The sequence below is a fragment of the Bombina bombina genome, chromosome 12 (assembly GCF_027579735.1).
Source record: "Bombina bombina isolate aBomBom1 chromosome 12, aBomBom1.pri, whole genome shotgun sequence".
NCBI classification, from domain to species: Eukaryota; Metazoa; Chordata; class Amphibia; order Anura; family Bombinatoridae; genus Bombina; species Bombina bombina.
The window spans coordinates 111,750,480-111,775,053 of NC_069510.1; the positions used below are offsets into that span (position 1 = coordinate 111,750,480).

The 24,574-nt window shown below is 40.0% G+C and overlaps 1 protein-coding gene across 1 annotated transcript in view; it reads left to right on the forward strand.

Annotated features, from left to right (window-relative positions):
- MAPKAP1 (MAPK associated protein 1) overlaps positions 1-24,574 on the forward strand; it is a 451,857-nt gene that overhangs the window by 327,374 nt on the left and 99,909 nt on the right. Inside the window, exon 9 of the mRNA XM_053695639.1 lies at positions 12,961-13,101. Within this exon, the coding sequence (XP_053551614.1) occupies positions 12,961-13,101 (141 nt within the window). The remainder of the gene's footprint in view (positions 1-12,960; positions 13,102-24,574) is intronic.

Below are 24,574 nucleotides of genomic sequence, written 5' to 3' on the forward strand. Positions count from 1 at the left end.
AAAAGCCCTTTTAAGAGCTGATTACTTTGTAATTTACAATAGGGTAGGGCATTTTATTATTTTGGGGTGCTTTTTTATTTTATTAGGGGGCTTAGATTAGGTGTAATTAGTTTAAACTTCTTGTAATTTTTTTTTATTTTCTGTAATTTAGTGTTTTGTTTTTTTTGTATTATAGATTAGTTTATTTAATTGTATTTTAGTTTAACTAATTGTAGGTAATTTATTTAATTAATTTATTGATAGTGTAGTGTTAGGTGTATTTGTAACTTAGGTTAGGATTTATTTTACAGGTAATTTTGTAATTATTTTAACTAGGTAGCTATTAAATAGTTATTAACTATTTAATAGCTATTGTACCTAGTTAAAATAAATACAAAGTTGCCTGTAAAATAAATATAAATCCTAAAATAGCTACAATGTAACTATTAGTTATATTGTAGCTATATTAGGGTTTATTTTATAGGTAAGTATTTAGTTTTAAATAGGAATAATTTATTTAATTATAGTACATTTATTTAGATTAATTTAAATTATATTTAATTTAGGGGGGTGTTAGGGTTAGACTTAGGTTTAGGGGTTAATAACTTTATTATAGTAGCGGCGACGTTGGGGGCGGCAGATTAGGGGTCAATAATTGTAGGTAGGTGGCGGCGATGTTAGGGAGGGCAGATTAGGGGTTAATAACATTTATTATAGTGTTTGTGAGGCGGGAGTGTGGCGGTTTAGGGGTTAATACATTTCTTATAGTGGCGGCGAGGTCAGGTCAGCAGATTAGGGGTTAATAAGTGTAGGTAGGTGGCGGTGACGTTGGGGGGGGCAGATTAGGGGGTAATAATATAATATAGGTGTCGGCGATGTTAGGGGCAGTAGATTAGGGGTTTATAGCTATAATGTAGGTGGCGGCGGTGTCCAGAGCGGCAGATTAGGGGATAATAATATAATGTAGGTGTCAGCGATAGCAGGGGTGGCAGATTAGGGGTTAATAAGTGTAAGGTTAGGGGTGTTTAGACTCGGGGTTCATGTTGGGGTGTTAGGTGTAGACTTTACCCATAGGAAACAATGGGGCTGTGTTAGGAGCTGAACGCTGCTTTTTTGCAGGTGTTAGGTTTTTTTTCAGCCAGCTCAGCCCCATTGTATCCTATGGGGATATCGTGCATGAGCACGTTTTTCCAGCTTACCGCTACTGTAGGCAACGCTGGTATTGAGGGTTGAAGTGGAGCTAAATTATGCTCAACGCTCCCTTTTATGAGGCTAACGCAGCCATTCAGACAACTCGTAATACCAGCGTTGTCTTAAGGGTGCGCTGGGAAAAAAAAGCCTCATTAGCACCGCGGGTCTTTACCGACAAAACTCTAAATCTAGGCGTATGTCTCCAATAACCACATCCCATTGTAAAGGGGCTTTCAAGCGTCAGGCGCTATCACTTTCTTATAAAATGTGCAGCCACCAATCAGCAAACAGCAACTAGGTGCTGTGCCTTCCTAGCTATGCTTATCCACAAAGGATACCTAAATAATGAAAGGACCACTCAATGCATTAGAATTACATAATAAAAAGACAATGCAATAGCACTTACTCTGAATTTCAAATAGGCAGTAGATTTGTTGTCATCAGACATCAGCCAATCACAGACTAGTATACGTATACCATGTGAGCTTGTGCACACGCTCAGTAGGATCTTGTTCCCCAGGAAGTTTGCAAAATTTGATAAAATAAGTCAATTGGAAAGTGTCTTTAAACTGCATGCTCTATCTGATTCATAAAAGTTTATTTTGACTTTAGGGTCCTTGAAGCAAATTAGATAATAGAAGTAAATTGGAAAGTTGTTTAAAATGATATTCTCTATCTAAATCACGTAAGAATTTTTTTTGGTTTCCCTGTCCCTTTAAAGGGATATTCCAGCCAAAATTGGGAACCACATGGGTGCATTTCGGTATTGAACAGAAGCAATTTTATAATAGACACGCATTAGCAAAAATGCTTCTAATAAAAGATATAGCGGTTTCAAAAGTGTATTTAAGTATGCACCGAGCACCAGCATTTTAAACACAGTACTTGTTCAGAGAGCGTAAGGTGCTTGCTCCATCTGGTAATGACTCAATTTGTTAACTGCTGACATGATACAAGCCCCACTAATGATCTGAGCAGCTACAGTATTAAAATGCTGGTGCACTGAGAATATCTAGGTATTGCCCACATGCATGTGCAGAGTAAAATGCTAACACTAAAACAGTGATAACTTTTACTAGAAGTATATTTGCCAAAACATGTACAGTATATTGTAAATATGTTTCTATCCAAAGATCTAATAAATCTATGTGCCTTTAAATTTTGTCTGGAATGTCCCTTTAACTTTGCAATCTTTCAACATCACAGTAAAATTTGGTGAGATAACGGCAAAATTCTGCAAGCTCACAAGCAAAGCACCATGGGAATTCAGCACTGATTATGCCGATTGGGCTCTCGCTTTTATTTTCACTGTATTGATTTCAGTAGCAAGAGGAGGTGAATAGTAACTTTTGTGAACTGATCTTAGCTATAAATATAGAAGAACCCAGTTTACGTCATTACATGTTTTTGTCTGCAACTACAACATCACCAGGGCAGGGTATAGATGTTATTGATTTTGCCCAACTAGCGAAGTTTATTTTTCAGACCTTCTTCTTTAGCCTATCAGAGCCTGTGGTTCATATACTCTTGCAAATTTACAAAGCGACCATGTTTTTCACCTATTATTGTGCTTGGGGTACCTTTTCTGCACATTGCGCTAGTTGCTGGCTCATGTTGTGAAGTTTTACATTATTTTAACATGAAAGGTTTAGACCTCAATGCTTTGAAAGTCCAAGTTTAAAGGGACACTAAACCCAAATGTTTTCTTTCATGTTTCAGATAGAGCAGCAATTTAAGCAACTTTCTAATTTACTCCTGTTATCAATTTTTCTTTTTTCTCTTGCTATCTTTATATAAAAAGCAGGAATATAAAGCTTAGGAGCTGGCCCATTTTAGGTTCAGCACCCTGGATAGCGGTTGCTTATTGGTGACTACATTCAGCAAACCAATAAGCATGCATAACCCAGGTTCTGAGCCAAAAATGGTCCTGCTCCTAAGCTTTAAATTCCTGCTTTTTAAATAAAGATAGCACAAGAACGAAGAAACATTGACAATGGGAGTAAATTATAAAGTTGCTTAAAATTGCATGCTCTATCTTAATCATTAAAGAAAAATCGGTGGCGAGGAGGAGAGGTGAAGACAGTTGGAGGCCAGTGATAGGAGGCCCGGGAAGCAGAGACCATTACCGTACCACCTCAAGTATGCCCCCGGAAGCCAGGAGCGGGTAAGTGTCCGGCCGTGCCGTGACAGAGCCCCCTCCTCGGACGCGACCTCAGTGCGGGAAATAGGGTGGCCGACAAGGATGTCTCCGATGAAAATCTTTTACTTTGGCAGGAGCATGGACATTCTTGGCCGGCTCCCAGGATCGCTCCTTAGGACTATACCCCTTCCAGTGGATAAGGTATTCCAGACATCCCCTACGAAGTCTGGAGTCAAGAATCTCCTGGACTTCAAACTCTTCTGAACCATCACTGGAATAGGAACAGCAACACGTAATGGGAAACGGTTGGATCTCCAAGGTTTCAGCAGAGATACATGAAATACCAGATGTAACCCAGTAGGAGTCAGGGAGATCTAGGCCAACATCCACTGGAGATATGACTTTGGTCACCGTAAAAGGCCCTATGTAGCGTGGTCCTAGTTTCCATGAAGGACAGGACATACGCAAATTCTATGTGGATAGCCAGACCTTATCCCCTAGCACATAGGTAGGTGTTGGGGACCTCTTTTTGTCAGCATATCCTTTGTAACATTGTTATGCCATTTTTAAAGTATTGATTAGTACCTGTTTTTGTTGTTTAAGTTTATTTAAATGCAAGGCCACATCAGGTACCATGTTGGAACAAGGCAACTCAGGGAAGGCACATGGATGGAAACCATAGTTGGCATAAAAAGGCGTGACCTTAATGGAATGATGCATCTGATTATTATAAGAGAATTCTGCTGTAGGAAATAAAGACAGCCAGTCATCTTGTAGGTACGTGGTGAAACAACGGAGGTATTGTTCCAAAGTCTGGTTGGTGCGTTCAGTTTGCCCGTTGGTCTGGGGGTGATAAGCTGATGATAAGCAACGTTGGAGGTGAACTTAGAACCTCGGTCATTGATGATTGATTGAGGCAAGCCATGCAGGCGGTAGATGTTTTGCAGAAACAAGGAGGTGGTCTTGGCAGCAGAAGGGAGTCCTATGGAGGGAATGAAGTGTGCCGTCTTTGTGAACCTTTCAACTACCACCAGGATGGTATTGTGTTTTTATGATAGAGGTAGATCCCCAATAAATTCCATGGCTATGTCTGTCCATGGCCCTTGAGGAACTATAGGAGGTTGTAGGAGGCCTACTGGTTTTATTTTTGGTGTCTTTGAACGGGCACATATGTCACATGTCAGGACATATTCCCTGGTATCAGCCTTGATGGACGGCCACCAAAAGTAACGGCTAATACTTTCTAATGTTTGCGTAATCCTGCCATGGCCTACGGAAAAAGTATCATGAAATTTACTAAGTGCTTCAGATTGAAGCGAGGGTGGCACATACACCTGTTTGTTGTGGTACCATAGTCCCTGTGCTTGGGTCAGAGACAGAACAATTGCAGGTGTTTGAACATTTAGGTTCCGTATGCAATCTAGAAATGAGACCTGTATTGCGAGAAATTGATGTAGGGGTAGAATAGAGTTTTGTGTTTGGTCAGTAAGATCTGTATCCTCATGTATGCGTGACAGAGCATCTGCCTTTAGATTCTTGGATCCAGGGCGGTAGGTGATTTGTAGATTGAATCTGGAAAAGAATAATGCCCAGCGGTGATCCGTATACACCGTAACCGGTATGTGAGCTCCTTCTAACAGATGGCACCATTTTTCTAAGATACCTTTAATTTCAAGAAGTTCCCTCTCACCTACATCATAATTTCGTTTCGGGAATAGAATGCTACCGGATGTAGCCGATCATCCTTCTCCCCTCTTTGAGACAAGATACTCCCAATAGCGATATCAGAGGCATCTACTTCTAGGTAGAAGGCCTTGGTGGTGTCTGGTTGTACCAAAATAGGTGCTTGGGTGAATATTTTCTTAAATTTTTCTAAGGCCTCTTGGACTTGAGTTGTCCATAGAAATTTATCATGTGTCTTGGTCAAGATGGTTATAGGAGAGCATATTTGGGGAAAAAATCTCTGATAAAGCGTCTGTAAAAGTTTGTGAACCCTAGAAAACATTGTACAGACTATTTATCTTTAGGTACAGGCCATTCCAATATAGTTGTGATTTTGCGGGATCTATTTGGATCTGTCCAGGAGTGATAATGTAGCCCAGGAATTCTACAGACTCTGTATCAAATACGCACTTTTCCATTTTAGCGTATAATCCGTGTTCACAGAGACGAAGTAGTACCTTCTTCGTTTGTTCAATGTGTTCATCAGGAGAAGAGGAAAAAACTAGGATATCATCTAAATAAATAATTATAAAGGAATCCAGGATGTCACTGAAAACGTCATTCAAAAAGTGTTGGAACGTAGCAGGGGCATTAAACAGCCCAAAGGGCATGATGAGGTACTCAAAGTGCACGTACCGAGTTCTGAAGGCAGTCTTCCATTTGTCCCCTTCTCGGATACGGACTAGGTTTTATATTCACCCCGCAGATCTATTTTCGTGAAGATGTTTGCCTTTCTTAGTCTATCCAAGAATTCTAGTATCAATTGTAGGGGGTATCGTTTTTTTTATAGTAATATTATTTAAATCACGGTAATCAATACAGGGACGAAGGCCCCCATCTTTTTTGCCAACGAAAAATATACCCGCCCCTGCTGGAGATGTTGAGGGTCTGATAAGCCTTTAGTTAAGCTATCAGAGATGTACTCCTTTAGATGTTTAAGTTCAGCCTCGGATAGGGGAAATATGCGCCCATAGGGGATAGGAGCACCAAGAAGTAGGTCCATTGGACAGTTATACGGGCATCTAGGCGGTAACTAATCAGCACTTTTCTTGTTAAAGACATCTTAGAATTCTTTATATTTTTGTCAGGCAAAATGACTGAAGGTTCAGAGATCATAGTGGATACCTGTACAGGAGTCTTGCTTAGACAAGTGGTGGTACAAAAGGTAGAGGAAAAGGTGAGGGTACCTCTAACCCAATTAATTACTGGGTTGTGGATGCAAAGCCAGGGAATGCCAAGGATGAGTGGAAACATTGGTGATGGAACAATGTCCAGGTTAATGGTTTCTTTGTGGTGTCCAAGAAGGAGACAAATAGGACCAGTTTCATATAATACAGGACCTGTCTTGATTGGAGTTCTGTCCACAACATATAATGATAACTGGTGTGACTTTAATCGCATAGGAAGGTGATAGGTCTGTACTAAGGTCTGGTCTAAGAAGCAGCCACTGGCTCCAGAGTCTATAATGGCTGTGACTGGATAGTTATCACTTCCCCACTAGAGAGAAAGAGAGATAGAAAGGTAAGAAGAGGTGGATGGAGCAGTAGAGGTCCAAGAAGAAGGAGCAATGATTCGCTTACCAGGTGTGGTGGTGGGTCGAACAGGACATGTCCGTAGTAGATGATCAGCTTTACCACAGTAGAGGCAAAGCCCTTGAGAGCGACGACTCTTACATTCTTCCTCAGTCAAAGGACGACATACCAGACCTATTTGCATGGGTTCCTGAGATGAAGAGGTAGAGGATGGTGCGGAAGCCACAGGACCCGATGGATCCAAAGATCTAAGAGCAAATGGATGTTGCTTCTCACTTCTACGTTCACGGAAGCGCCTATCTAGCTGTGTGACTAACAGGATCAGTTCTTCCAAGGAAGTAGGTATTCCTATTTTGGCAAGTTCGTCTTTTAGGGTCTCGGATAGACCTAACCGATATTGCTCTATTAAACCCGTCTCGTTGTAGCCTGTGTCGGGAGCCAACTCCCGGAAGTCTGTGGTATAGTCTTCCATGGGTCTTCTTCCCTGCCGAAGGGAACGGATGGTATTGCGAGCAGCAGATAGTCTCAGAGGATCATCATATTAAGTATGCATGGCTGCAGCAAATAACTCCCAGGAGTCCAGTAATGGGCTGCTAGTGTGTATGAGCTAGTGGGCCCAGGTTTGAGGTTGACCAGATAACAAGGCAATGGTGGTAAATACCTTTACATAATCATTAGGGTATGTGCGTGGTTTGAGTGGGAAGAGCAACTCACAGGCTTTGCCATTTGTTGGGTCAATGCAGCAATAGCTTCAGCTGTTCCTGTGGGTTCCTTATGTGGCTTGGTTATTATGTCACAACCCACCTAGGGTTTTTGTGTTGATATTGGAACCCAGTTGCAGTGGAACAGCACTTCCTTACAATCACGACCCTCAGGTGATCCTGAAAGTGGATACAGATTCCTTAAAGGGCAGTGGTGGCATGGAGGCTTTTATTCAGAAGGAATGAAAGGGCAAAAGCAGAGATGAAGTCAAATTAATCCGAAGCAAGGCAGGCAGCAGGCAAGCGAGGAAGAAAGACTACCCAAAGTCAGGAACCAGGAAATCTGTATAACGGGAATCAAGGTTAACACAGACAAAATACTAGGCAAGAACATCAGAATCAGGAAGCAAGGAAAATAACCAAGCACTGACTGGGGGGCGTGCTGAGAATATATAGGGAAACTAAGTCACGTGACCGGTCACCTGCCCCCTAGTAGGTGGAGCAAGCAGGGTCAATAAGAGGAGGTCAGGGACTCACCGTGCCCTCTTGGTTTTTCTCAGAGTCCCTGGCCTGCTCTCCTCCATCAGACCCACACCCCTCCTATGCTCGAACACCGAGTCTGCGTGGCGGCCACCATTCTGCTGCAACGGCACATCCGCTGCAAAACTTGCGATAGGAGGCCCAGGAAGCAGAGACCGTTACCGCACGACCTCAAGGATGCCCCGGGAAGCCATGAGCGGGTAAGTGTCCGGCCGTGTCATTCTCCCACTAAAGATGATTCAGGTGGCTATTACCTTAGAGAGATGAGTGGTTGAGTTACTGGTTATTCTGCTGTTAACCAGACATCCCCAAGGCAGAACAATGCCTTTAGATTTTTTTTTTTTTGTATATTAAATAACTGTTTATTTGCTCTTTGAAACCACAACCCATTCAAATGGGCTGTGCTTGTAAGGAGATGAGATATCCTTATCTTATCACATTTTACACACAGAAATACCTCCCTTCACATTAACCAGCGCTCAGTATTTAGAGAGAACAATTGAAAATTAACATTTTAGTACATATCACTCCCACTCGGTGTGTAATTTTTTCTGATGCACAATTTTCGGTATAGGTATCAGATTAAATAAGCAAAGTCTGTTATTTCATTGGACAAAACAAAGACAAATGAGCTATTTGTAAACAATTACTACACTCCAGCAGGTAAAATGAATCATTAGGAACACATTAAAGGGACACTAAACCCAATTTTTTTATTTTATGATTCAGATAGCAATTTTAAGCAACTTTCTAATTTACTCCTATTATTAATTTTTCTTTGTTCTCTTTCTAGCTTTATTTAAAAAGCAGGAATGTAAAGCTTACGAGCCGGCCCATTTTTGGTTGAGAACCTGGGTTATGCTTGCTTATTGGTTTGCTAAATTTAGCCACCAATCAGCAAGCACTATCCAGGGTGCTGAACCTTAAATGGTCCGGCTCCTAAGCTTTAAATTCCTGCTTTTTAAATAAAGATAGCAAGAGAACAAAGAAAAATTGATAGTACGAGAAAATGAGAACGTTGCTTAAAATTGCATGCGCTATCTGAATCATGAAAGATAAAATTTGGGTTTAGTGTCCCTTAAAAGGGCCAGTGGAGAGCCAACAGGGTTTGCATGCATTGGGTTTATCGCTCGTATTACAAGTTGAAATAAACACAATCGATTGAGCATAATTGAAGTTAACGCGCGTCTGACTAGTGCCACCTCACAACGCTACATCCAAAATAGTTCATCAAGTCAATTGAGCTTTGAAAAATGGCGCTGAGAATATGTGCAGAATTATCAAGAATTTAGATTGTAATAAAAAAACAGGAGAGGCACAACAGTTCTGCCAATAATCAATGAAAATGGTCAATTGTGATTGCGCCAACTTTGAAACAGGCTCCTCGGCAGTTGATAACTTGTGTGTATAATTTGTACCTTAGAGTGTTCCTATACATTGGTGACTTCCAACACTGGTCACTCTTACTGCTTTATAGCCTTAGTATTACTAGAGTAAGTTAAACAATTGTACGCCACATATGGTGACAACAAAATGACACAAAACAAATAAAGTTGCGTTTATTTGAAGGTAACGTAACCAATACAGTGGTATCCATTTTGCATGTCACCATGTTGCTGTCAATTTTCAGTTGTGAGACTGATCTGTTAATGTAAATGACACAAGAATAGCTGCCTCTGCATTGATTTATGACTTTTAGCTCCGTAAAGAAAGCAGTACATGATGCTGCCGTAGTTTATTTGCCGTGAGGCTGTGTGCTAAATTTGTCAAACATGCTTAATGTCATAGCGCTTTTATGAGTATGAAAATATTTTATATCTTAAGTATTCATTTTGTACATCCCTACAGAAGATCGTGCCACTTTATAAATAAAACCTAATAAAATAATCATAATTAACGAGACTCTGGCGTCATCGCTCACACATCACCGGGCACTTAAACTAAACAGTGACGTCTTCATTAATCTCTCGGTGAAGCCGTGAGATTGTGGCTTTTAGGTTTGTCCATTAACGGGTGAAGTCAGCTGTGTGTCTACAAGAGCCTAAATCTCTCTTTTGTGCCATATTTTATTCAGCACTTTATTTAAAAGCATCTGACTGATTATTTCCCGGCTTCCAGAGCTGGCATGAGTACTGGCTATATTTATTAAAAAAAAAAAAACGTCAGAATCCCTCATTTCTAAATTGGTTGTAATCCAAAATATCATAAAAAGGCAGAAAATGTCTGGCGTCCTGTCGTGTGTTGTATTTTTTTTTTTCGAATGTAATTGACATTTTGGCTTAATGAGCGGTTATCTTCATTATAACTAATAGCTTCAAGTAAAAAAAAAAAAAAGGGCGTTTGTAAGGAAGGAAATACGAGGTCAGAAATGGGAACGATGGCAGCTTTATGGGAAAAAGTTGTTAAAACCCAAGAGTGTTTAAATCATTTGGAAGGCATAGAAATACATATTTTAACTCCTTCTATGCTGTCGGTCTCACATTCAAGGGACATTAAAATGTTAAACGAACATAAGAAATGTACCAGCACTGATAGATAATTATCTTGTAACATGCTAATAGATTTAATTCCATAAGAAATACAATTTAAACAAAGAAAGCATTATGGGTAAGATTACAAGTGAAGCGCTAATTTATCGCACGCCATTAAACAGCAAATATATGCTTATCGCTGCACGACTTACCCTCGTGCTGCCCATCGCTGCACAACTTACCCTCTTCACTAGGTTCTCTGCCGTGTTTCACGGCATGAGTACAAGGCTCCCATTGGAGCCACCTATGGAAGCGTGCTCTATTGAGCACAAAGCTTTCATGCAATGCGAACATGAGCTCGCATTCGCATTTCTCTGGACATTTGCATGCACTTTTATGACGAGCGAATACGCATCCCCTGAAAGGATTTTTTTTATATTAAATATAAAAACCAAGCAAACAAACAAATAGTTTATATTTGATGTGTTTGTTTTCTTTTACTATGCTACGTGAGTTTGGACAGCGCTAGGAACATACACGTGTTATGAAATCAGACTTAGTGAACAATGTATTTAATATTGCTATTGTTACATGCACTATATGGCCAAAAGTATGTGGACACCTCAACTAATTATTGAGTTCAGGTATTTCAGTCACTCCTTTTGCTAACAGGTGCATAAAATCCAGAACATAGCCATAAAATCTCTGTAGACAAACATTGTCAGTACAATAGGTCACACTGAAGAGCTCAGTGACTTTAAACATGGCACTGCCATAGGATTCCATCATTACCAGTTTGCCAAAATGTATGTCCTACTAGATCTGCTCCATTCAAATGTAATTGCTTGTAATGTGAACTAGAAGTATGTAGGAGCAACAACAGCTCAGACACAAACTCGCAGAGCAGGGCCACTGAGTGCATCAGCACGTAACAAATAAAAATTGTCTCTCATTGTTTGGATCACTCACTATAGAGTGCTAAACTGCCTCTTGAAGCAACACCAGTACAAGAACTGTGCGTTGAGAGCTTTATCAAATGGTCGCTCAGCTGTACACAAGCTTAAAGACGCAGTGCCAAGCGTCAGCTGGAGTCAAGTAAAGTATGCCACTACTGGACGCTAGAACAGTGGAAACATGTACTCTGGAGTGATGAATCATGTCTCACTATTTATCAGTCTGATGTAGGAATCTGTTTGTGGGGGACGCCAGGAGAATGCTACCTACCGGAATGCATAGTGCCTACTGTAAGTTTAGTGGAAGAGGGATAATGGTCTGGGGCTGTTTCTTCAGGGTTTGGACTCGGCCCCTTATTGCCAGTGAAAGGTCATCTTAATGCTACAGGATACAGACATTTTAGACAATTTTTTGCTTCCATCTTTGTGGCAACAGTTTAGGGAAAACCCTTTCCTGCTTCAGCTCGATTGCCCCTTTGAACAAAGTGAAGTCCATGAAGACAGGGTTTGATGAGTTCTGTGCGGAGGAACTCGAGTGGCCTGAAGAGAGCCCTGACCTCAACCCCATTGATTATCTTTGGGTTGAATTGGAATGCAGATTGTGAGCCAGACCTTCTCACCCTGCATCAGTGCCTGACGATATGCTTATATACAAATTCATTTATGTGTTAATATGTGTATATACAGTCCATATTAACACATAAATATATATCTATATATTCATATACATATATATTTACAATCTGCTGCCCATCGCTGCGCCACTTACTCCCTTCGCCGCACTAGGTTCTCATGCCATGTCTGACAGCATGAGAACGAGGCTCCCATTGGAGCCTATGGAAGCGCTCTCTTCTGAGCGCAAAGCTTCTGTGCAATACGAACAGGAGGACGTGTTTGAATTGCACATAACTTGTAATACCTGCGCACATTTGTTCTGGTATTACCAAGTGTAGTGCAAATGTCTCTTTTGCGGAAGCGATATTTTGGGCTCCACTTAAAATCTAACCCATAATCTGTCAGTCATTGGCCAACATCTTGTGTCTCCCTAGCTTTATACTTCTACCTTCTGTGATTCTTTTTTTTTTTCTTCTTTTTTTCCGAAATCAACTTTATTTTCCAAAGAAACACGATACAGAGTATGGAGTCACAACTCCAAGAAGTTAATATACATTGGCTGATCATTTTCCAGATGTTCATAAACATTAAACATTATCGTTACCACATGTCTAGTCTTAGTAAGTCCAAAAGTCTTTCACATTCATGTGGTGCGCTAATCAAGATAAAGAAAGAGTAAACTAAACATAACAAACCATTAACAATTTCAAACTTAATAATAATTAACAGTGAAACTGGATCAAGGAATAGCGTCTTCATAAGGTCAGTATACTAGTCGTCATGCACTAAGTGAAATATCTTCTCAGATTATTAAATGTAGGGTCACCTCTTATGTGGGAGAGTCATGTTTGTGCCTGTTGCTCAGTGTTCGTTCTACCTTCTGTGATTCTTAAACAATTTTCTGCACCGCTTTGTTGCTCTTTGTCTCAAGTGCTTGATTTGCTCCTCATGTATCTAAAAATCTTATCTTACTCACCCCCTTTACGCCTTATCCCACACATCAACAGTCTCCTACATCTCTTGTGTCCTCTATTTCTGTTATTGATGTATAAGTGGCTCCTCTTACTAACGTAAACTCCTCCTGGGTGTTTATCTTGTGTCTCCTTTTCCTCCCAGGTTCTAGAGGTGAGGAACCACCAGAAGAAGATACTCAAATAGACATTGCAACAGTACAGGATATGCTTAGCAGTCACCACTACAAGTCATTCAAAGTGAGCATGATCCACCGGTTGAGGTTCACCACAGACGTCCAACTTGGTGAGTTTGCTTTTCTTACCATCAATGTATTTCTTGTCTAAAAACTTTGGCTTGGTTCCTTCTAAACTTTGCAGAAAGATATTAAACTTTTTATAAACACTATGATTCAAAAAAAGACGACGGCATCACTGAAGCCTCATCAAAATGCGCTTCACTAGAAACAGCTTAATCCTTAATGAGGTGGCACAAAAGCAGGTTAAGATGTATATAGTGTGAATACCTGCTGGGAATTGGGCCCAACTAATCAATCATAGGAACACTTATCAGACCTAAGTAATTAAAAGCTGAACAACTGGATAATATAGAGGGTAAAAAACTTAAAAAAAATGATTTAATAAAAATAATTATAATCTTATTCATAAAATAAAACATGTAATGTAAAAACTGTTAATTAAAGGGACGTAAAACCCAATGTTATTCTTTCTTCATTTAGATAGATACCTAGGTAGGCTCAGGAGAAGCAATGCACTGCTGGGAGCTAGCTGTTGATTGGTGGCTGCACATATATGCCTCTTATCATTGGTTCACCAGATGTGTTCAGCTAGCACCTAGTAGTGCTTTTCTGCTCCTTCAACAAAGGATACCAAGAGAATGAAGCAAATTTGAGAATAGAAGTAAATTGGAAAGTTGTCTAAAACTGTATGCTCTATCTGAATCATGGAAAGAAAAATGTGGATTTCATGCCCCTTTAACTTATGAAATTAAAGATAATGGTTCCACTTTTTAAAGGGAAATGAAACACAAATGTTTTTCTTCAGTGATTCAGACAGAGCAGACCCTTTTAAAGTTTACTTCTATTATCAAAATGTTCTTTGTTCTCATGGTATTATTTTAAAAGTTTTACAAGGTATCTGAATCATGAAATACATTTTTGTGGGTTTTATGGCCCTTTAAAAGAATAGGAAAAAGAACTCCTTTAGTAACAACAAATATAGAAACATAGAAACATAGATATTGACGGCAGATAAGAGACATAGGCCCAGCAAGTCTGCCCCACCTTACCTAACAGTATAAACTTATCTAGTTCGTAGGATAGCCCTATGCTTGTCCCATGCATTTTTAAAGTCCCCCACAGTGTTTGTTGCTACTACCTCTTGAGGAAGTTTATTCCATAAATCAATCACTCTTTCTGTAAAGAAGTGCTTCCTCAAATTACTTCTGAATCTACTACCCTTTAGCTTGAGCTCATGACCCCTTGTTCTTGAATTTTCCATTTTATGTAAAATACCCACAGCCTCAGTTTTACTAAACCCTTTAATGTACTTGAAAGTTGCTATCATATCACCTCTTTCCCTTCTCTCCTCTAAGCTATACATATTTAGGTCATTGAGCCTATCCTGGTAAGTTTTATTTTTTAGACCATGTACCATTTTGGTAGCCCTCCTTTGCACAGATTCAAGTTTGTTAATATCCTTCTGAAGATATGGTCTCCAGAACTGCACACAATACTCAAGATGAGGCCTAACTAATGATCTATAAAGTGGCATAAGAACCTTACTATTTCTGCTGCAAATACCTCTACCAATACATCCAAGCATTCTGCTAGCCTTACTCGCTGCATTACTACATTGTTTACTAAGTTTTAAATCATCTGAAATAATAATTCCCAAGTCCTGTTCCTCGTCTGTAACAGTCAGTAAAGTGTCATTGAGTCTGTAATTAACATTTGGATTTTTCTTCCCTAAATGCATTATTTTACACTTTGCTGTGTTAAACTTTAGACCCCAGTCATTTGTCCAATCCTCCAATTGTTGTATATCACTTCTCATTTTGTCTACCCCCCCTGGAACATCCACTCTGTTGCAAATTTTTGTATCATCTGCAAAGAGACATACTTTCCCCTGTAGCCCTTTGCTGATATCGCAGATAAATATGTTAAACAAAACAGGCCCCAGAACTGACCCCCTGAGGAACACCACTAGTAACAGCCCCCTCTGCTGAATGAACTCCATTTACTAAGACACTTTGTTTTCTGTCCTTAAGCCAGCATTCCACCCAGTTCACAATTTTTGAATCTAGACCAAGGAGATATAGTTTGTGAATAAGTTTATTGTGTGGGACGGTGTCAAATGCTTTGCTGAAATCTAGATATGCTACATCAACTGCTCCTCCCTTGTCTAATACTTTTGTTACATAATCAAAGAAGTCAATTAGATTAGTCTGACATGATCTCCCTGAAGTAAAACCATGCTGATTTTGGTCCTCTAAATTGTTTGTCTTTATGTAAGTCATAATTCTTTCTTTTAAGAGGCTTTCCATTAATTTCCCTACTACTGAAGTTAAACTAACTGGCCTGTAGTTGCCAGATTCTTCTCTACTGCCCTTTTTATGAAGGGGTATTACATTTGCTATTCTCCAATCATCTGGGACAGCTCCTGTTAATAGTGACTGATTAAACAGATCAGTTAATGGGACGGTTAGCACTGATCGAAGTTCTTTTAAAACCCTTGGATGAATATTATCAGGACCCACTGCCTTTGTAACATTTATTTTTGATAATGCTAACAAAACCTCATCCTCTGTAAAAAGATTAGTGTTAAGCTTGTTTCTATTTTGCGTTGCATCCCTTAATGTAGACATTGTATCTTCACAATCTTTAGTGAAAACAGAACAGAAGTAATCATTGAGACAGTCTGCAATCTGCTTATCTCCTTCTATTATTCTACCATCATGCTTAATCAAAGTAAACATAAAACAAAACAGATTAAAAAACAGCAAACAATCTACTTGTTTTCTTGCAAAATGAGCAGTTATACATTTTCAGTGTAGCCCCTGCCCTCAGGTTGATGAGGAAGCTGATATATTGGTAACTTAAGTTGCATTCTGTCCTCTTCTGAGCATGGGCAAAACAGACTTCCTGTTTCTCTAGTATTCTCTAGATAGTAAACCAGCTCACATTGCTCTAGAAGATTTATTACATCAAGCTAGCTGTACCTTCCTGTAGAGATCCCATCCCCTACACAAATGAAGTTAAAGAAAAAAAAGAAAGAAAAGGTAAAATCCTTCTAAAGTGATAAATAATGGATATTGCAATGATGTCTATTAAGTATAACCCACTGCTTAGTGCTTTTCTTATTCAGCAATGAAACAGACTGTTTTATATCCTTTTAAGGTCATGGTTCATTTCACTAAATTTGTAGCAAAAATATTAGTTTAGATTTGGAACATCTGCGTAAAGCAGCAATATTGTTTTATTCTAAAGAAGTTCTCAATTTAAAAAAATTTCATCAGGATTTTCAATAGTATTTTTTGACACTTTTCTTCCTTATTAGTATTAGACCCTTCTTCATATTGTTTCGTACCATTAGTAAAGAATTTTAGCCTAACGTATGTGAGATCTTAATTTACCGATGAATCGTTCTTTATGTGACACATCTGGTGGTCTCTGTCCAGTTCGTTTTTGATTGATGTTCTCAAGTTTGGCTCTATGCAGTACTGTAGGTGACATTGCGAGTAGAGGTAGTAGGAGTATAAATGAAGTAACCGCAGATAAACTTAGTTTTTTGTTTACCTTTCCTAATTGGTAGGACCTTGTTCATCCATTAGCACAGAACCTTCATAGGACGGGGTGCAAGGTGGCACTTATAAACTTACTGGTGATCCACCTTTAAACCATACTACATAGCACTGGCTGCTACAATAGTGCTTAATCAAATTTCCTTTGTTCTCTTGGCATCCTTTGTTGAAAAAGATGCTAGCTGCTGATTGGTGGCTGTACATATATGTCTCTTCTAATTGGTACACCTGATTTGTTCAGCTAGCTACCAGTTGTGCATTGCTGCTTCTTTAACAAATGAGACTAAGAGAATGAAACACATTTGATTATAGAAGTAAATTGTACTTATTTAAAATTGAATGTTCTGTCAGTCATGAAAGATATAAAGAAAATGTGGGTTTCATGTCCCTAATGACTTTTCAAAGGGACATTAAACACTAAATAAATGGTAGATAGAATGATGCATTCAAAGAAAAGATTAATCTGATAATAACATGTAGATGTATTTTTTAAAGTTTCATTACTTGTTTAAATAATGACAAAATAAGTGTAAAATTTTAGTGTCTATAAAACAATGGGAGCTGCCATGTTGTAACTTAGGTTTCTTTCTCTGCTGTGGCCAATTAGCAACAGTTATAAATAGGTCACTAGAGTGAGCAGCCAATGGCTGTGTGGAATATAACAGTTTGCACTTCCATTTCTAACAGGAACTGAAAAGCTCAGAGTTTCAGAATGGAATAACAGGGAAAGGGGACAAAATAAATAATGAAAGTATATTACAGAGTTTTATTTATATATATATATATATATATATATATATATATATATATATATATATATATAGTTTATCATTTTATATTACCATCTCAAAATGTCCCTTTTCTCCAACATAGGTGTGTCCGGTCCACGGCGTCATCCTTACTTGTGGGACATTCTCCTCCCCAACAGGAAATGGCAAAGAGCCCAGCAAAGCTGGTCACATGATCCCTCCTAGGCTCCGCCTACCCCAGTCATTCTCTTTGCCGTTGTACAGGCAACATCTCCACGGAGATGGCTTAGAGTTTTTTAGTGTTTAACTGTAGTTTTTATTATTCAATCAAGAGTTTGTTATTTTAAAATAGTGCTGGTATGTACTATTTACTCAGAAACAGAAAGGAGATGAAGATTTCTGTTTGTATGAGGAAAATGATTTTAGCACCGTAACTAAAATCCATGGCTGTTCCACACAGGACTGTTGAGAGCAATTAACTTCAGTTGGGGGAACAGTGTGCAGTCTCTTGCTGCTTGAGGTATGACACATTCTAACAAGACGATGTAATGCTGGAAGCTGTCATTTTTCCCTATGGGATCCGGTAAGCCATGTTTATTACGATGTTAAATAAGGGCTTCACAAGGGCTTATTATGATTGTAGACTTTTATGGGCTAAATCGATTCAGTATTAAAACCTATTTAGCCTTGAGGAATCATTTTATTTGGGTATATTTATATTAGATGATATTATAATGTCGGCAGGCACTGTATGAGACACCTTATTTCTCTGGGGCTTTCCCAAAGCATAAGCAGAGCCTCATTTTCGCGCCGGTGTGGCGCACTTGTTTTTGAGAGGCATGGCATGCAGTCGCATGTGAGAGGAGCTCTGATACTTACAAAAGTCTTTCTGAAGGCGTCATTTGGTATCGTATTCCCCTTTGGGTTTGGTTGGGTCTCAGCAAAGCAGATACCAGGGACTGTAAAGGGGTTAAAGTGTTAAAACGGCTCCGGTTCCGTTATTTTAAGGGTTAAGGCTTCCAAATTTGGTGTGCAATACTTTTAAGGCTTTAAGACACTGTGGTGAAAATTTGGTGAATTTTGTACAATTCCTTCATGTTTTTTCGCAATTGCAGTAATAAAGTGTGTTCAGTTTAAAATTTAAAGTGACAGTAACGGTTTTACTTTAAAACGTTTTTTTGTACTTTATTATCAAATTTATGCCTGTTTAACATGTCTGAACTACCAGATAGACTGTGTTCTGAATGTGGGGAAGCCAGAATTCCTGTTCATTTAAATAAATGTGATTTATGTGATAATGACAATGATGCCCAAGATGATTCCTCAAGTGAGGGGAGTAAGCATGGTACTGCATCATTCCCTCCTTCGTCTACACGAGTCTTGCCCACTCAGGAGGCCCCTAGTACATCTAGCGCGCCAATTCTCCTTACTATGCAACAATTAACGGCTGTAATGGATAATTCTGTCAAAAACATTTTAGCCAAAATGCACCCTTGTCAGCGTAAGCGTGGCTGCTCTGTTTTAGTTACTGAAGAGCATGACGATGCTGATATTAATATCTCTGAAGGACCCCTAACTCAATCTGAAGGGGCCAGGGAGGTTTTGTCTGAGGGAGAAATTACTGATTCAGGGAACATTTCTCAACAGGCTGAACCTGATGTAATTGCATTCAAATTTAAGTTGGAACATCTCCGCATTCTGCTTAAGGAGGTATTATCCACTCTGGATGATTGTGAAAAGTTGGTCATCCCAGAGAAACTATGTAAAATGGACAAGTTCCTAGAGGTGCCGGAGCTCCCAGAAGCTTTTCCTATACCCAAGCGGGTGGCGGACATTGTTAATAAAGAATGGGAAAGGCCCGGTATTCCTTTCGTCCCTCCCCCCATATTTAAAAAATTGTTTCCTATGGTCGACCCCAGAAAGGACTTATGGCAGACAGTCCCCAAGGTCGAGGGAGCGGTTTCTACTTTAAACAAACGCACCACTATACCCATAGAGGATAGTTGCGCTTTCAAAGATCCTATGGATAAAAAATTAGAAGGTTTGCTTAAAAAGATGTTTGTTCAGCAGGGTTACCTTCTACAACCAATTTCATGCATTGTCCCTGTCACTACAGCCGCATGCTTCTGGTTTGATGAGCTGATAAAGGCGCTCGATAGTGATTCTCCTCCTTATGAGGAGATTATGGACAGAATCAATGCTCTCAAATTGGCTAATTCTTTCACCCTAGACGCCACTTTGCAATTGGCTAGGTTAGCGGCTAAGAATTCTGGGTTTGCTATTGTGGCGCGCAGAGCGCTTTGGTTGAAATCTTGGTCGGCTGACGCGTCTTCCAAGAACAAGCTACTAAACATTCCTTTCAAGGGGAAAACGCTGTTTGGCCCTGACTTGAAAGAGATTATCTCGGATATCTCCGGGGGTAAGGGCCACGCCCTTCCTCAGGATCGGCCTTTCAAGGCGAAAAATAGACCTAATTTTCGTCCCTTTCGTAAAAACGGACCAGCCCAAGGTGCTACGTCCTCTAAGCAAGAGGGTAATACTTCTCAAGCCAAGCCAGCTTGGAGACCAATGCAAGGCTGGAACAAGGGAAAGCAGGCCAAGAAACCTGCCAATGCTACCAAGACAGCATGAAATATTGGCCCCCGATCCGGGACCGGATCTGGTGGGGGGCAGACTCCAAGGATTTTCACAAAGGTACTAGGGTCCCTTCTAGCGGTGCTAAGACCAAGGGGCATTGCAGTGGTACCTTACCTGGACGACATTCTGATTCAAGCGTCGTCCCTTCCTCAAGCAAAGGCTCACACGGACATTGTCCTGGCCTTTCTCAGATCTCACGGCTGGAAAGTGAACGTGGAAAAGAGTTCTCTATCCCCGTCAACAAGGGTTCCCTTCTTGGGAACAATTATAGACTCCTTAGAAATGAGGATCTTTCTAACAGAGGCCAGAAAAACAAAGCTTCTGGACTCTTGTCGGATACTTCATTCCGTTCCTCTTCCTTCCATAGCTCAGTGCATGGAAGTGATCGGGTTGATGGTGGCGGCGATGGACATAGTTCCTTTTGCGCGCATTCATCTAAGACCATTACAACTGTGCATGCTCAGTCAGTGGAATGGGGACTATACAGACTTGTCTCCGAAGATACAAGTAAATCAGAGGACCAGAGACTCACTCCGTTGGTGGCTGTCCCTGGACAATCTGTCTCAAGGGATGACGTTCCACAGACCAGAGTGGGTCATTGTCACGACCGACGCCAGTCTGATAGGCTGGGGCGCGGTCTGGGGATCCCTGAAAGCTCAGGGTCTTTGGTCTCGGGAAGAATCTCTTCTACCGATAAATATTCTGGAACTGAGAGCGATATTCAATGCTCTCAAGGCCTGGCCTCAGCTTGCGAGGACCAAGTTCATACGGTTTCAATCAGACAACATGACAACTGTTGCGTACATCAACCATCAGGGGGGAACAAGGAGTTCCCTAGCGATGGAAGAAGTAACCAAAATTATTCTTTGGGCGGAGTCTCACTCCTGCCACCTGTCTGCTATCCACATCCCAGGAGTGGAAAATTGGGAAGCGGATTTTCTGAGTCGGCAGACATTGCATCCGGGGGAGTGGGAACTCCATCCGGAAATCTTTGCCCAAGTCACTCACCTGTGGGGTATTCCAGACATGGATCTGATGGCCTCTCGTCAGAACTTCAAAGTTCCTTGCTACGGGGCCAGATCCAGGGATCCCAAGGCGGCTCTAGTGGATGCACTAGTAGCACCTTGGACCTTCAAACTAGCTTATGTGTTTCCGCCATTTCCTCTCATCCCCAGGCTGATAGCCAGGATCAAGCAGGAGAGGGCGTCGGTGATCTTGATAGCTCCTGCGTGGCCACGCAGGACTTGGTATGCAGATCTGGTGAATATGTCATCGGCTCCACCTTGGAAGCTACCTTTGAGACGAGACCTTCTTGTTCAGGGTCCGTTCGAACATCCGAATCTGGTTTCACTCCAGCTGACTGCTTGGAGATTGAACGCTTGATTTTATCGAAGCGAGGATTCTCAGATTCTGTTATCGATACTCTTGTTCAGGCCAGAAAGCCTGTGACTAGAAAGATTTACCGCAAAATTTGGAATAAATATATCTGTTGGTGTGAATCTAAAGGATTCCCTTGGGACAAGGTTAAGATTCCTAGGATTCTATCCTTTCTTCAAGAAGGATTGGAAAAAGGATTATCTGCAAGTTTCCTGAAGGGACAGATTTCTGCCTTGTCGGTATTGCTTCACAAAAAGCTGGCAGCTGTGCCAGATGTTCAAGCCTTTGTTCAGGCTCTGGTTAGAATCAAGCCTGTTTACAAACCTTTGACTCCTCCTTGGAGTCTCAATTTAGTTCTTTCAGTTCTTCAGGGGGTTCCGTTTGAACCCTTGCATTCCGTTGATATTAAGTTATTATCTTGGAAAGTTTTGTTTTTAGTTGTGATTTCTTCTGCTAGAAGAGTCTCAGAATTATCTGCTCTGCAGTGTTCTCCTCCTTATCTGGTGTTCCATGCAGATAAGGTGGTTTTACGTACTAAACCTGGTTTTCTTCCTAAAGTTGTTTCTAACAAAAACATTAACCAGGAGATTATCGTACCTTCTCTGTGTCCGAAACCAGTTTCAAAGAAGGAACGTTTGTTGCACAATTTGGATGTTGTTCGCGCTCTAAAATTCTATTTAGATGCTACAAAGGATTTTAGACAAACATCTTCCTTGTTTGTTGTTTATTCAGGTAAAAGGAGAGGTCAAAAAGCAACTTCTACCTCTCTCTCCTTTTGGATTAAAAGCATCATCAGATTGGCTTACGAGACTGCCGGACGGCAGCCTCCCGAAAGAATCACAGCTCATTCCACTAGGGCTGTGGCTTCCACTTGGGCCTTCAAGAACGAGGCTTCTGTGGATCAGATATGTAGGGCAGCGACTTGGTCTTCACTGCACACTTTTACCAAATTTTACAAGTTTGATACTTTTGCTTCTTCTGAGGCTATTTTTGGGAGAAAGGTTTTGCAAGCCGTGGTGCCTTCCATTTAGGTGACCTGATTTGCTCCCTCCCTTCATCCGTGTCCTAAAGCTTTGGTATTGGTTCCCACAAGTAAGGATGACGCCGTGGACCGGACACACCTATGTTGGAGAAAACAGAATTTATGTTTACCTGATAAATTTCTTTCTCCAACGGTGTGTCCGGTCCACGGCCCGCCCTGGTTTTTTAATCAGGTCTGATATTTTATTTTCTTTAACTACAGTCACCACGGTACCATATGGTTTCTCCTATGCAAATATTCCTCCTTAACGTCGGTCGAATGACTGGGGTAGGCGGAGCCTAGGAGGGATCATGTGACCAGCTTTGCTGGGCTCTTTGCCATTTCCTGTTGGGGAGGAGAATGTCCCACAAGTAAGGATGACGCCGTGGACCGGACACACCGTTGGAGAAAGAAATTTATCAGGTAAACATAAATTCTGTTTAAATGTTAAGAAAATGTACCATGGGATTGTGAGAGAACTTTTTAGAAGATTCTTGCTAATTTAAACACACACAATAATTCACAAATTATGTAACGGGATATTAAGGGGACCTACAGTAGCAATAATAAAGTGCTCTAATGTTCTATAGCATTTTATTATTGTAATATTGCTTGAACAGAACTCTATTAAAGGGAAATTAAACCCAACATTTTTCTTTTATAATTCAGATAGAGCATACAATTTTAAACAACTTCCAATTTATTTCTACTATTAAATTTGCTTCATTCTCTTGGTATCCTTTGTTGAAGAGGCTGCAGAGCGCTACCAGGAGCTAGCTAGAATAAACTAATAAGATGAGGCATATGTGTACAGCCACCAATCAGCAGCTCCTGAGTCTACCTAATCATGCTTTTCAACAAAGGATACCAAGAGAACAAAACAAATTAAATAATAGAAGTCGATTGGAAAGTTGTTTAAAATCACAAGCTCTATCTGAATCATTAAACCACTAATCTGCTCAGACTCAGCAGGGTATTACTGCTCCAAACTGACTTTAAACAATCATACAGTAGAATTGTATAACCAACAAGTGCATAATACAAATACAGCGCAATAGCACTTAATTTTACATGAGCAGTAGATCTTTTTTTTTTTTTTTTTTTTTTTTTTTTTTACAAATTTCAAACTTTAATTTGCTGGCACCCTGTATCATGCGACAGCCGTCAGCCAACCACAGGCCCATATACATATCCACTGTGAACTCTTGCACATGCTCAGTAAAAACACTGCACCCAATTTGATAGTGGAAGTAAGTCTCTTAAAGGGACTTTAAACACGTTGAGATGATAACATATAATATAATAATAATGACAATATATGAAAAAAACTCTGTAATGTGTTTCATTATTTATTTTGCCCCCTTTTCCTGTAATTACATTCTGAAAATGTGAGCGTTGCAGTTGCTGTTAGAAATGGAAGTGCAGAACACTGTTATATCGATTAGAATTGTCTTTTTTATTCATTTGTTCCTCATCTCTTGATTGAGGGTTGCCAGAATTATAAGGTGGCCTTTAAATATTCCTGTTTGCACTTCCAGGCAGAGATTCTTGCTAGAAATAAGTCTTTGCACACTGCCTGCCACCTCGGAGACATACAGACAATTTGATCTGGGAAATCTTCTTCCCAAGTACTATTGATTCCAAAGCCTGCTGATGAATTGATCCTGCGGCAGAGCTGAAAGGAATACAATATAGAGAAACTCAGAGTGTGTTTGCAACCGTATAGAACAGCTTGTATAGCGTATGCGTGTCTGTTTGTGATATGTGTATGTATGTATGTATGTGTTTGTGTGTGTATATATGGGACCAAGTGTAAACAACAATATCTTATGTCATTTAGGTAATATTTACATGTCATAATACAGCTTATATACCTAAAGGTAGCTTTATATCATTATTATTATTATTATTATTATCGGTTATTTGTAGAGCGCCAACAGAATCCGCGCTAATTAAAAACTTTTTTATACATAGTACCCTCAGAAAGATAGTACAGCACTATTTGTTTTTTTTTAAATAAATATAAACTATCTGCATCTGCATTTTTTTGAACACATAAAACAAACCACAGATTCAGACAGAGAAGTTTGTGACTTACTTATGGGAAAAATGGTAGTTTTTAATCTTTTTTTTTTTGTGTGTGAAATATGAATAAAAAAAGTTTGGATTTTGG